Raw genomic sequence first — 13,877 nt, forward strand, 5'->3', positions numbered from 1 at the left:
CGATTGTGGTGTCATTCCTTCCTTATAATTCCTTCCTAACTTGTTTGGTTGATTTTGGGGGAATACGTTTTTTCATTTAATTTTTTTAAATTTGATTGTTTTAAATTTAATTTTTAATTTAATTTTCTCAAATGCTTTTTTCTGCCTTGTTTGACTTTTTTTCCGATCTGGATGCCAATGACATCATCATCCAGTAAATATTTTGAGAGGCGTTTACATGGTGGGTCACATGATCACATCTGTTTATACAAGGAGGAGGTACTCCACGATTTGCTTGAACAATAGTACGCACACGGCATATGGAAAGGTGAATTTAGAATGCTCGTTTCAATAAACAGCATGACCCCCTGTGAACCTCAATGAAAGTATCAGCTGACCCTTCTGGGCCCTTTTCCTTAATAAAATATGCATTTTGTCATACCTTCCAACAAAGAGGCCTTGCAATCGACAACAGAGACTCCACGGGTAGACAGTGACTTGTACGGGAGGTGTTCTCACTCTGTGTATGCCTAAATGGTGTTCAACAGGTTGTGGTGTATTGTGGTTGTATTTTTTTAAATCCAATTACAAATATTTTTTGTTATTGTATAAATGGGTACAATATCCAAGAGACAATGTCACTTCCTTCCATTGGAATCATTGTAATTGCTTCAGCCATTATTGTGCTAGGCTGGATGACATTTATCAACAATTCGGTGGTTGAACAATTTAGAGATTTTGCATTCTCTCGATTTGGTACTCTAGCGAGGTATTCTGGCATCTTTTTTCATTCTTGGTAGTCATGAAAACGTTCGAAATCAAAAGCTATGACTTTTAAAGACTTATGTCTTCACTCTACACTATCTTTTCAGCATATAATTTTGGGCACATTTGATGTGGTGGCCATTTTCTTTCCCATGCTATCCCTACATATGGTGTAGTACCATACTCCATGACATACTTCATGATATGAAAAAAAGAAAAAAATTGATCCATTTTTGAGTGTTGTAAGATTATTTTGTGTAGGTTGCTGTTATCTATAGGAATAAGTAACATGAATACAAATTAATTGTGTGTAGGATTTTCTGGAGGTTGCTAGTTATGATGCCTTTCCATATTGATTGATATTTCATGTAGTACTTCAAATAAAAATTCCCTTTTTTAAGGCCATTTTCCCTGCTAGAGCGGGGGTTAGCCTTGCGGGCCCCATGACCCCGCCATGGTTCCCTTTTTGAAGCAATGTTTTTTTTTAATGGCTGGATGCCCTTCCTGACACCAACCCTTTAGTCGCCTCTTATGACATTCAGGGATACGGTATACCTATTCTAAACCGGGGCACACACCAGCACATTCATTCCAGCAAGCTGGTACTCAATTTGCCGACCTCGGAAGGATGACAGGCTGAGTCAACCTCCATGGCGTTAATTCAATATTCGACCGGGATTCTAACTCAGGATCCTATGATCCCAAGCGAGCACCCTAACCGCTAAGTCAACACCAGACTCATGTAGTACTTCAAATGCTGACATCATTTTGTGGACCTCTATACTTTGCTCATATTTTTTGTTAAACTTCTAAACTTGATGTCCTCTCTTTCGGGCATTGCCCCCTCCTCTAGATGTGTGCTTCATTGGGAACACTTACTGTCTTTCTGGGATACTTGACAGTACTCGAGTTAACCAATTCTTTACCTGCTGCTTTGCTTGTCGCAGCTCTCCTCATATTTGGTGAGTCTTGCTCCTTCATCTTCTTTCATTCGTTTTGGTCATTTGCATTGTAATAGCAAAGAACCCGTCCATAAGGTTGGGTTAATTCCCTCACTTTTATGATTTATAGCGTGTAATACAGGCTACCTACCATGAGGTGGCGCTATGTTATACACATTTACATTGAGAGAATTGGGATGCTTCCACCCCACCCTGGATCCTCGAGACTGAACTTCTTTTCTTTTTTACCCTCTAAAGTCAAAAACATTCCCATGCACCCCACAAGTACAACCACTAATCTTCCACAAATTCCATCCAGCAGTTCAGTTCTCTGTATGTTCTCACTTCCAGGAGTATCAAGTTTTGTTTATTTAAACGCTAAAAAGCTTCCCATGTACACGTCACATACAACCATATGGTTTTGATTCCTGAAATGGACAGTGGTTTTGGAGTGCATATAAGTCAAAGAAACACACTAAACTGTACTTATGTTTGGTGTGATACTTCCCCCACTTCTATGATGTCGATGATGTCTATGGTTTTCATACAGATATTTGGTGTATTTTAATATGACTTTATTATGCCTTCACACCCAGAAATAATGTATGATACACATTTAAATAGAGAATTTGCATGGCTCTCCCCTCCTTGAACCCCGAGGGCTATGAATTGTTTTTATCATCTAAAACCTTCCTGGACACACCCGAGTACAACCACCAGTTTGCAACCCATGCCATCCAGCGGTTTAGGAATTCATATAAGTCACAGAGACGTCAACAAGCCACTTTAGTCAAGTCTGAGATCGGTCTCAAGTCACCGTAGTATTAAGACAGTAATTCCCATTAAGTCATTAAAGACAATAATTCCTATTAAGGAATTATAATACTCATATTAAGGAATTATAATACTGGGGTTCATTTATTGCAGTGTATGTTCTGAAAAGCTGTTTAACTCTAGTCTTTATTTGTCAACTTCCTACAGTGGGCTTTTTTTGCTTTGTTCCCAGAAAAAAATATTATTTATGTAAAATTTACTCTTCATATCTCGTGCACCTATTGAACATATTATGTATTTGAGATTAGTCAGTAACCTCAGCTTCTACTATATAAAAGAGCCGTTGGTCTGTCTGTCGTCTGTGTGTCGCCATTTTTCTTAGAGATGGCTGAACGGATCTTCGTCAAACTTTCAAAGGTTCATCGGTGATTGCCTGGGAGTGTTTTAGGCAAAACAAAACAAAAAATTTTGAAAAAAAAGAAAAGGTTGGTTTTTTGGGATTTTAAAAAAATATCTCGATAGTGCCGAAGCCTTTTCGATTAATGACAGTTATATACAAGCACACATTCACATAAATAAATACAAAACAATCACCAGACATTTGAACACAAATAATAAAACGATTCCTGAAGCGGTCAAAGTTGGTTGTAAGGCTTCTTCTTCTGCTTCTTCTTCTTCTTGAACGTCATCATACTTAACTCTGTGAATGGCACATTAAGCATCATATATTCAAAGAAAAGGTAAAATGATGATTTGACATTTGTGATGGATTCTGATTTTGATGCAATTGCTTTTCCATTATATTTTTCTCTCATTTCAAATATGTTAGTTTCTTTTTCGCTTGAGAAATGCCGGGTACCCCAGCTATAAACGCTTTTATAATTTACTTGGGGTACAAATACAAATACAACTTTGTCTGGGGGGTAACATAGGCTATGTGGCCGCGGCCTCATTTGGGTGTGTGGGGGAACGGGAGAGGGGCGTAAATTCTCTATGTAAATGTGTACCGTGTAGCGCCACCTGTTGATAGTGGCAGAGGGTATTACAATTTCCTTTTTTACCTGTGCAACACTGAGGTTATGAAGCATTCTTTGCACGGGAATTTTTTTTCCTCCTTCCCTCCTAAGGTGTTGGGCTAGCCGCTAGGGTGCCGGCTTAGGATCCTAGGATCCTGGGTTCGAATCCCGATCAATCGCTGAATTAACGCCAGGGGGGTTGACTCAGCCTGTCATCCTTCCGAGGTCGGCTAATTGAGTACCAGTTCACTGGTAATTCCCTGTTTGTCGCTAAAGGCGGCAAAAAGGGTTGGCGTCAGGAAGGGCATCCGGCCGTAAAACATTGCTTCAAAAAGGGGACCGAAAAACAACAACAACCACGGTTCCCGAAAAAGGCCAACCACCGCTTTGCGGGGAAAAATAGCCTCTAAAGGTGGTTTTCCTCCTAAGGGAGGGGCTGTCAAACAATATCCCGTTCCCTTGCCAAAGCTGGCCTCTATGGACAGGTGGCAAGAAATAAGCCATTATTGAAAGAGATGCATCCAAAAGCTCATATAGAGTTTGTGAAAAAGCATCTTGATGACGATGCAGACTAGCATAAGGAGCAGAGTAGGATTGGAGAACACATGATTATGCCTTCTGTTCTCATCACCGAGGCAGAGTCGAAGCCAGCCAGAAATGTACTTACCTCCTCTGGTGAAAAGCCACACGGGGTGCAGGATGCAGTGTATATGAAGGGATAAGTTGGTGACAGGGGGTGGTGGGTTGATTACATGAGCTTTGGAGGTAAACACCGAGTTAAGCATTATTTTCCACTCCTTATTTTGCTTTCCTTTAAAAAAAATTATTCTCCTTCCCCCCTCTCATTTGCTCCATGTCATTTTGTTTTCTCTTTCTCTTTCATGTATTTTGTACACCAACCCTCCCTATTCCATCTCAAGGTGCTGCACGACATAATCACCAGGCACAAAAGGCCTTCTGCTCCCGGCGATGATGCGCACCGAAAGGGCGTACCAGTTTTCACTATGTTTATTTTCCTGTTTGTTTTTGTCCAGGTGATATCTCAGCCATCCTTTGAGCTAGGAAGCTGAAATTTGGCCACAATAGTGAACAAGTGCCTTTTGGGATTTTTTATTTTATTTAAGACTAGCAGAAGTACCCGGCATTGCCGGGCGGGGGAAGGGAGGGGGAAGGGGAGGGGAGGGGAGTGGAACGGGGGGAGAGCGAGCCCCTTGGTAAAGCGAGCGATATTTTTTTGTCATAGCGTCATAGCATTCATAGCGTTTCATAGCGTCATAGCGATTTTTTTTTTCATAGCGTCATAGCGTTCATCGTGTCATAGCGTTCATATAGTTCATAGCGTCATAGCGTTCATAGCGTTTCATAGCGTCATAGCGATTTTTTTTTTCATAGCGGTCATAGCGGTCATAGCTTCATAGCGTCATAGCGTCATATCATTCATAGCGTTCATAGCGTCATCGCGTTCATAGCGTTTCATAGCGTCATAGCGATTTTTTTTTCATAGCGTCATATTGTTCATAGCGGTCATAGCTTCATAGCGTCATAGCGTCATAGCGTCATAGCGATTTTTTTTTTTCATAGCGTCATAGCGTCATCACGTGATCGCTCTGAGCGAATCAGCGCCCACCTGCTCTGATTCCGTTGATTCCGTGCGCTGAAATGCGCTGAGGTAAATATGAATAAAAAATATGGATCGTCAAATATTTTGAGTTCGGCCATGTTCGTCCCAGCCTCAATGGCCATGTCTATGCCAAATATCAAGCACGTAAGCCTCTCCGTTTAGGAGTCTATCGGTAACATTACACACACACACACACACACACACACACACACACACACACACACACACACACACACACACACTGTGTTTTATATATATAGATTGCAGGAGGAGGTTGTGGTCGACTCCAAGGGATCTGAGTGATATATAGTATTGTAGGAGGGGGTGGTGGTCGATTCCAAGGGATCTGGGTGATATTTAGTATAGTAGGAGGAGGTGGTGGTCGATTCCAAGGGATCTGAGTGATATATAGTATTGTAGGAGGGGGTGGTGGTCGATTCCAAGGGATCTGGGTGATATTTAGTATTGCAGGAGGAGGTGGTGGTCGATTCCAAGGGATCTGAGTGATATATAGTATTGTAGGAGGAGGTGGTGGTCGATTCCAAGGGATCTGGGTGATATTTAGTATTGTAGGAGGGGGTGGTGGTCGATTCCAAGAGATCTGGGTGATATTTAGTATTGCAGGAGGAGGTGGTGGTCGATTCCAAGGGATTTGAGTGATATATAGTATTGTAGGAGGGGGTGGTGGTCGATTCCAAGGGATCTGGGTGATATTTAGTATTGCAGGAGGAGGTGGTGGTCGATTCCAAAGGATCTGAGTGATATATAGTATTGTAGGAGGAGGTGGTGGTCGATTCCAAGGGATCTGGGTGATATTTAGTATTGTAGGAGGGGGTGGTGGTCGATTCCAAGGGATCTGGGTGATATTTAGTATTGCAGGAGGAGGTGGTGGTCGATTCCAAGGGATCTGAGTGATATTTAGTATTGCAGGAGGAGGTGGTGGTCGATTCCAAGGGATCTGAGTGATATATAGTATTGTAGGAGGAGGTGGTGGTCGATTCCAAGGGATCTGAGTGATATATAGTATTGTAGGAGGAGGTGGTGGTCGATTCCAAGGGATCTGGGTGATATTTAGTATTGCAGGAGGAGGTGGTGGTCGATTCCAAGGGATCTGGGTGATATTTAGTATTGTAGGAGGGGGTGGTGGTCGATTCCAAGGGATCTGGGTGATATTTAGTATTGTAGGAGGGGGTGGTGGTCGATTCCAAGGGATCTGGGTGATATTTAGTATTGTAGGAGGGGGTGGTGGTCGATTGTGAGGGATCTGAGTGATATTTAGTATTGCAGGAGGAGGTGGTGGTGGTCGATTGTGAGGGATCTGAGTGATATTTAGTATTGCAGGAGGAGGAGGTGGTGGTCGATTCCAAGGGATCTGGGTGATATTTAGTATTGTAGGAGGAGGTGGTGGTCGATTCCAAGGGATCTGGGTGATATATATAGATAGTCGCGTGCCAAGGAACATCACGTGATCACTCTGAGCGATCGATTGCAACTCTGCGTCCTGTCGTGGGCGTGGCCAACGTGGCCTCATGCTCCCAGGTGATTGGCTAACTCGAGCTCGAGAGAGCCATAATGCGCTACGTTATGGCAAAAAATATGAATCTAAAGATGAAAGGGAAAAAAACCGATGTGGTGTGAATGGCAATGGTCGTCACTTAAATGTGAAAAAACGCAATTGCTTTTCGCTCTGAAATACGTGCGAACACGTAACTGAGTTAATGGCGGCAGGGAACATCACGTGATCGCTCTGAGCGAATCAGCGCGCTGCTCTGCGACCGGTCAGATTCCGGTCATAATATTTCGCGCTGAGATAAAAATATGGTAAAAGCATATTATGAAATAAATTTTTAGGTCAGCCATGTTCGTCCCAGGCTCAATGGCCATGTCTGTGCCAAATATCAAGTACGTGAGCCTCTCCGTTTAGGAGTCTATCGGTAACATTACATACACACACACACACACACACACACACACACACACACACACACACACACACACATACACACACACACACACACACACACAAACTGTGTTTTATATATATATATAGATTAATCAATTAATTTATTAACTACTTAATCATTATCGATTTATTAATCACTTATTTATTTTCTTTATCATCTGGGCAATATCTCAGGCACCTTTTAAGCTAGGCAGCTGATATTTGGACACGATAATGACCAGATGATTTTGCTATAAAGCATATTTTTGATTTATTGATTAATCAACTAATTTATTGATTATTTTATTTTTCGATTATATTTATTGATTGATTTTCAAAAAGTTACAGATTCGGATGAAGCAGTGGTGGTTTAGGTAGGCTATTAGCCAATTGATTAAGAAATTAATTATTTTACGATTATTATTTATTTTAATTAATTAATCAATCAATTTATTGAACACCTCTCCCTCCAAAATCTGTCACCATGTGCTGCACAGCGGCGTCACCGGGCTCCAGAGGTGCCCCGACAATGTCGCGCACTGGAGGATATGTTATTTATTTGGCATGGGGCGGTGTACTTTGAATGTATCAGTACTTGTTTTCCTCCTTTCCTGTCTGTGTCCCCCCCCCCTCCCCCTCCACCCATTTAATTGTTTCCTATTCTACTGCTTTTTCTTCTTCTTCTTCTTCTTCTTCTTCTTCTTCTTCTTCTTCTCCTCTACTCCTTTTGCTTTATCTTTTAATCTCATTGATGGTGCACTCATATCCTCACCTTGATTGTACATTTCTTCTTGGCCCTCTCCATGTTATCCCACACTCTCCCATATTGTCGATATAATGAGGAAATTATTTATTATTGTTCTTAATCCTTATTACTATTCCTATGCTGTTTCACCACATGCTCTTTCTTATATTTTATTGCATGTTTGTTGAACACACCTGCTACATGTCACATTGTAAGTGTACCATTCTAACAGTTTATATAAATGTTTATTTATTTACAGATACTGGATTGCTCACTTTGTCGCAATACATCCTGCTTGATCCCATTCTTCTCTTCTTCATAATGACAGCTATGTATAGCATGGCTCGATTCCAACAATGCCATAACAGGTATGTACTGGCCCACACCTGTTACTGTCCATAGCCTATCTTTTTTTCAGTCGCTGTATTGCTTTGTTTTGTAAATCCAGTCCTTGTTTTACTTTATTTTCCTGGCAATTCTTGTTGTTTTATTTTCTTGGTACACTTGTTCATCTTAATCTCATTCTGGTCTTGCAGCCCGTTCTCCCGGCGCTGGTGGTTGTGGTTGGCCAGTACAGGTGTGACCATTTTTGGTGCCATGAGCGTGAAGTTTGTGGGATTTTTCTTGGTAGCGCTCGTCGGTAGTCGGACTGCAAGGGACCTCTGGCTCATTCTCGGGGACCTGCGCCTTTCTGTGGTACGCCAAACATTTTTGTTATTCCATGTTTTTTTTGGCAGATTTACACTACGTATCCAGGAACGCGTTATCCTCAAAGTACCCCCTTTCTGGGCAGTACTTACGTTTTCCCCACATTTGAAACAATATGCCTTGAAGTTCTCGGAATTCTCAATGGGTTCAAGATGAGCATTTTTGAAAAAAAAATTTATGCATCTGCTTTTGCTGTACATCAAACGTAGTAAAACATCTTGCCGATTTACATGTATTTTGGAATAATCCCTCTGCGCGGCATAAGTTAAATGATTAGAAACGTGACTTTTCAGCCAACAGACGTTCCTTTGGCTAGCGGACACTCGTGTGACATGCTGCACACTAAGCAAGGAGAGAAGATTATATTTGGCATCATTGCAGTCGCTCAGTATTTCTTCAACTTTGAAAAATTCTGTCATAATGTGAACAGGACTTTGCATCCATGTTGGATGAGATTGATATTTGCACAATGCATGCGTATCAACTTGAGCCACACAGACCGCATCTATCTATAATTCCAGTAATCTCTGTACGTTTGTACGTTTGTACGTTTGTCTGTCTGTGACCGCTGTTTCTCGACAACCACGGGTCCGATATACTTTTAACTTGCCAGGTATATTGCTGGGGACCCGAGGATGTGCCTTTTCAAGGTTTCATATTAATCGGACAATTACTTACCGAGCTATGTCCAAAAAACGATTCAACCAATCAGAGAGCAGCGAACGATCGCGTGTGCCGGCGTTGCGAATGGACCAAACCATTCCATGTAAATAGAGGGGGGGGGGGGGGGTTCTGTGGTCGTTGCGAATGGACGAAACCATTTCATGTAAATAGAGGGGGGGGATTGTCACTGTACTCGCAAGCCGTTCGCCGTTCGCTTTGGCGTTGCGAATGGACCAAACCATTTCATGTAAATAGAGGGGGGGGATATAATTTTAGATAGATATATAGTACGGGCATATATATAGTACGGGCATGCCCTAGTATACAGTAAATTGGCAAACTATTGAAATACCGGAATTACTGGGAAAGTTCTCCGATTTATGAGACTTGAAAAAAATCTCTTGCCTCCAGTGCTTCAAGCAGGTAGTAGACCATCTCATGTCATCTCCTATTCCAAGTTGCGATATTTTTGACCCCAACTAACCCTACCTCACCCATTTTAGGTGGTATGGGCTGGCTATCAAATTGGCTGAAATCAACTGATGTCATCAATCTTAGGATGATATTACTCGTGTGAGATTCGTGGAAGAGATCATTATGTCTGCAGTCATCTCTGTAACTCAACATCAAGGTGTAAACATTTCATATTTATGAATGATGACCTCGATATATGTTGTGCACATGTCCACACTGCACTTCAAAACCACAATCTTCAGTGACCTGTATGGTCCCTGGGCTTCTGATTGAACATGTTTTGGAAATCCTAGGGAGGTGTGTTTGTAGTCATCATTAGTCTTTCCACTGTCTTTTGATTAACTGGAAGTGACCCTGGTTGATGAATGGGAGAACATCCTACAGTGAGAACTGGATTGTCCAATTTGGTCGATCACCAAACGTTGGGGGTCATTGGTGATCACACTTTTTATTCGTACAATATCTGCCGATGTAAACTTGTCTGTGATCATTTGTAGACATGCATTATTGCCAATTTGCATGCCAATTTGTGGACAATCTTGATTTTGCAAAACGTCTTAACTTTGTCTTCCACTGACATCACGTTTATGTTCTGGACTGCACAGATCAATGTGCCAATCTTATTCAATCAAATACGAATACATTTGAACATACCATGCTTTTCACTAGCTTTATACTTTTGTTGCTTAATTGTCCCCCGTCGCTCAGCGGAGCGAAAGGGGGACTATGGCTTTCCCCTCCGTCCGTGTGTCAGTCCGTGCGTGCGGGCATGCGTGCGGGCGTGCGTGCATGCGTAAGCGAAGGACCGCATTCGAATTTGGTGTGTGGGTGCAACCCAGGTCAAAATCCAAGATGGCCGCCGCCATGTATGTCTGATGCCATGTATGTCTGAACCTTGTAACCTGCATATCTTGAAAAATAAGCAAAGTACCAACTTCTAATCTGGTGTGTGGGTGTATCTAGGCATAAGGAAGAACGCTATTGAAAATTGGGTCGCCACGTCAAAATCCAAGATGACCGCCGCCATGTATGTCTGAATCTTGTGAGATGAATATCTTGAAAAATAAGTGAAGTACCAACTTCTAATTTGGTGTGTGGGTGTATCTCGGCATAAGGACGAACGCTATTGAAAATTGGGTCGCCACTTCAAAATCCAAGATGGCCGCCACCATATATATGTCTGAAAATTGTGAGCGAAATATCTCGAAAAATAAGCGAAGTACCAACGTCTAATCTGGTGTGTGGGTGTATCTAGGCACAAGGAAGAACGCTGTTTAAAATTGGGTCGCCACGTCAAAATCCAAGATGGCCGCCGCCATGTATGTCTGATGCCATGTATGTCTGAACCTTGTAACCTGCATATCTTGAAAAATAAGCGAACTACCAACTTCTAATCTGGTGTGTGGGTGTATCTAGGCATAAGGAAGAACGCTATTGAAAATTGGGTCGCCACGTCAAAATCCAAGATGGCCACCGCCATGTATGTCTGAACCTTGTGAGATGAATATCTTGAAAAATAAGCGAAGTACCAACTTATAATCTTGTGTGTGGGTGTATCTCGGCATAAGGACGAACGCTATTGAAAAATGGGTCGACATGTCAAAATCCAAGATGGCCGCCACCATATATATGTCTGAAACTTGTGAGCGAAATATCTCGAACAATAAGCGAAGTACCAACGTCTAATCTGGTGTGTGGGTGTATCTATTGGGTCGCCACGTCAAAATCCAAGATGGCCACCGCAATGTATGTCTGAACCTTGTGAGATGAATATCTTGAAAAATAAGCGAAGTACCAACTTATAATCTCGTGTGTGGGTGTATCTCGGCATAAGGAAGAAAGCTATGGAAAATTGGGTCGCCACGTCAAAATCCAAGATGGCCGCCGCCATGTATATCTGAACCTTGTGAGCGAAATATCTCGAAAAATAAGCGAAGTACCAACTTCTAATCTGGTGTGTGGGTGTATCTAGGCACATGGAAGAACGCTATTGAATATTGGGTCGCCACATCAAAATCCAAGATGGCCGCCGCCATGTATGTCTGAACCTTGTGAGCGAAATATCTCGAAAAATAAGCGAAGTACCAACTTCTAATCTGGTGTGTGGGTGTATCTAGGCACATGGAAGAACGCTATTGAAAATTGGGTCACCACGTCAAACTCCAAGATGGCCGCCGCCATGTATGTCTGAATCTTGTGAGAAGAATATCTTGAAAGATAAGCGAAGTACCAACTTCTAATTTGGTGTGTGGGTGTATCTCGGCATAAGGAAGACCGCTATTGTAAAGTGGGTCGCCACATCAAAATCCAGGACGGCCGCCACCATATATATGTCTGAACCTTGTGAGCGAAATATCTTGAAGAATAAGCGAAGTACCTTCTGGTGTGTGGATGTATCTCAGCATAAGGAAGAACGCTATTGAAAATTGGGTCACCACGTCAAAATCCAAGATGGCCGCCTCCATGTATGTCTAACCCTTGTGAGCGAAATATCATATCATAGCATGTTTTCTGCGTGTTCCACTTTGTCAACTCTCATCACTTCCCCGATGGGGGACCTAGGCGTAACGCTTGTTGTTTTTGTGAATTGTATATCTTGATAGGGTGTTGCTGTTGCAAACGTACTTTGTAAAAAAAAAATGTTTTGATAGATATAGGGTGTTATATTTTTCCATATTTTATGGCTATTCTGATGCATTATCAGTTTTGGCCATCCTGTCCTCTTTTAAAGAACCAATGCTGTGGTTGCTTCCATGAATGTTTTACATTTGGGGAGCCAGCCATGGTGATAACCTTCATCCTGGAGGATCAGAGATTTGAATTTGGTGTTCCATTTCCTAGCCACATGTCAACCAAGACTAAAGGTGTTTACTGCTCTGGTTTTAAAATCTGAGTTCCTTCACCTAGAACCACTCGACTCAGCATAGCGGCATCCCCATGTGCAGGTGTTGGGACGGTCTTGGACAGTGGAGCTATCCCTGAAATGTAGGGTCCAGTGTTCAAGGACAAGCTATATTAAGGAGAGAGCCGTGGTGGTGGATAATCCCATAGAACAAAAAGGCCTTTCAGGAATGGTGAAGTAACAGCCAGGAGTATAGCAAGAAAAGGTATGGCATGAATGTTAAATAGAGGGAAATAAAGTAGTGTCGAAGGCTTTACAGGTGGTGTGTACAAGGTGCTGTGATAAGTTAGACTCAGAAGAGGATGAGAATATTTTTCACAAGGTGGTTAAGAGCAGGGAAAAGACTAAAAGGAATATTGGAGACATTGAAGTAATAAAGAGCAGTAGAGAAGGGATTCTTAATGAGAAGGATATTCTTAGTAGACAGAAGGAATATTTTGAGGAATTGCTAAATGTGGAGAACCAGTGGGATGTAATAGAAGATGTCAACTAGGGGCAAGAGTCAGTAAGCGACTTAAATCTGGATTAGGTTGTGGCAACTCCAAGGAAAACAAAGGTAGGAAAAGCCATTGGGTTTCCAGGTGTTCAATCATTAAGTGGTTGGGGGGTGGAGGAGTGGATTGGGTTTGGCAGTGGTAATGTAAGATCCGGAAGAAGGAGAAGATTCCAAAGAATTGACACGAGAGTTACACAGTGGCTGTCAACAAGAATAAAGAGCATGTTATGGAGATTTGGGGCTAGCACCCTTGAAGCAAAGGACCAGTTTGGGAAAAGGCTGGGAAGGTGTATGATCATAAGGAAGGAAGGGGATCCGGTCAGACATCTTTGATTATGGCTGCAGTTGGTAGGAGGAGAAGGGACGGAGAAAAATTGAGAGAGGATGCTCGTGATAGAGCAGAGTGGAGAGAGCAGACTTGAGGACGATCCCACAAAAGGTGGGTTTAATTAGGACCGTGAAAGTCCTATTTTAATCAATGCCATGACCTATTTTCATCTATTTCTTACTGACGTTAAATACCCACAGGTGTCTTGGGTCATGTATTCTTGAGTCATCTTGGGTCAAAAAAAAAATCTTTCATTATAGGTGCCAGGGCTCATGGGAGAGCAGAGGGTAAAGAGTCAACGGTGCAATAAAGGGCATATACATGGATGCTTGTGTGCACCACGATATGAGGAATGGAGCTGCAGGTGAATGGGCACTGGGCAGCCCCCAGTAGTTGGAGTAATGCTCGGTTCAGAATGAAAGAAACTTCTGGCACCCAATTTTAACCATTCCACATTGAAGATCAGTTGGCTTTTTAGTTTTGATTACATCTCCGCGTGCACACAGAGACGAGACAAACACAG

General features: G+C 42.2%; 1 protein-coding gene across 2 annotated transcripts in view; it reads left to right on the forward strand.

Annotated features, from left to right (window-relative positions):
- Positions 1-13,877, forward strand: part of POMT2 (protein O-mannosyltransferase 2) — a 172,895-nt gene that overhangs the window by 9,555 nt on the left and 149,463 nt on the right. For both annotated transcript variants that reach the window (XM_068131165.2, XM_078787071.1), the window contains exons 4-6: positions 1,598-1,706; positions 8,043-8,151; positions 8,320-8,479. In XM_068131165.2, coding sequence (XP_067987266.2) covers positions 1,598-1,706; positions 8,043-8,151; positions 8,320-8,479 — 378 coding nt within the window. The remainder of the gene's footprint in view (positions 1-1,597; positions 1,707-8,042; positions 8,152-8,319; positions 8,480-13,877) is intronic.

Source organism: Myxine glutinosa, chromosome 11 (assembly GCF_964187855.1).
Source record: "Myxine glutinosa chromosome 11, kmMyxGlut1.1, whole genome shotgun sequence".
Classification (NCBI taxonomy): Eukaryota; Metazoa; Chordata; class Myxini; order Myxiniformes; family Myxinidae; genus Myxine; species Myxine glutinosa.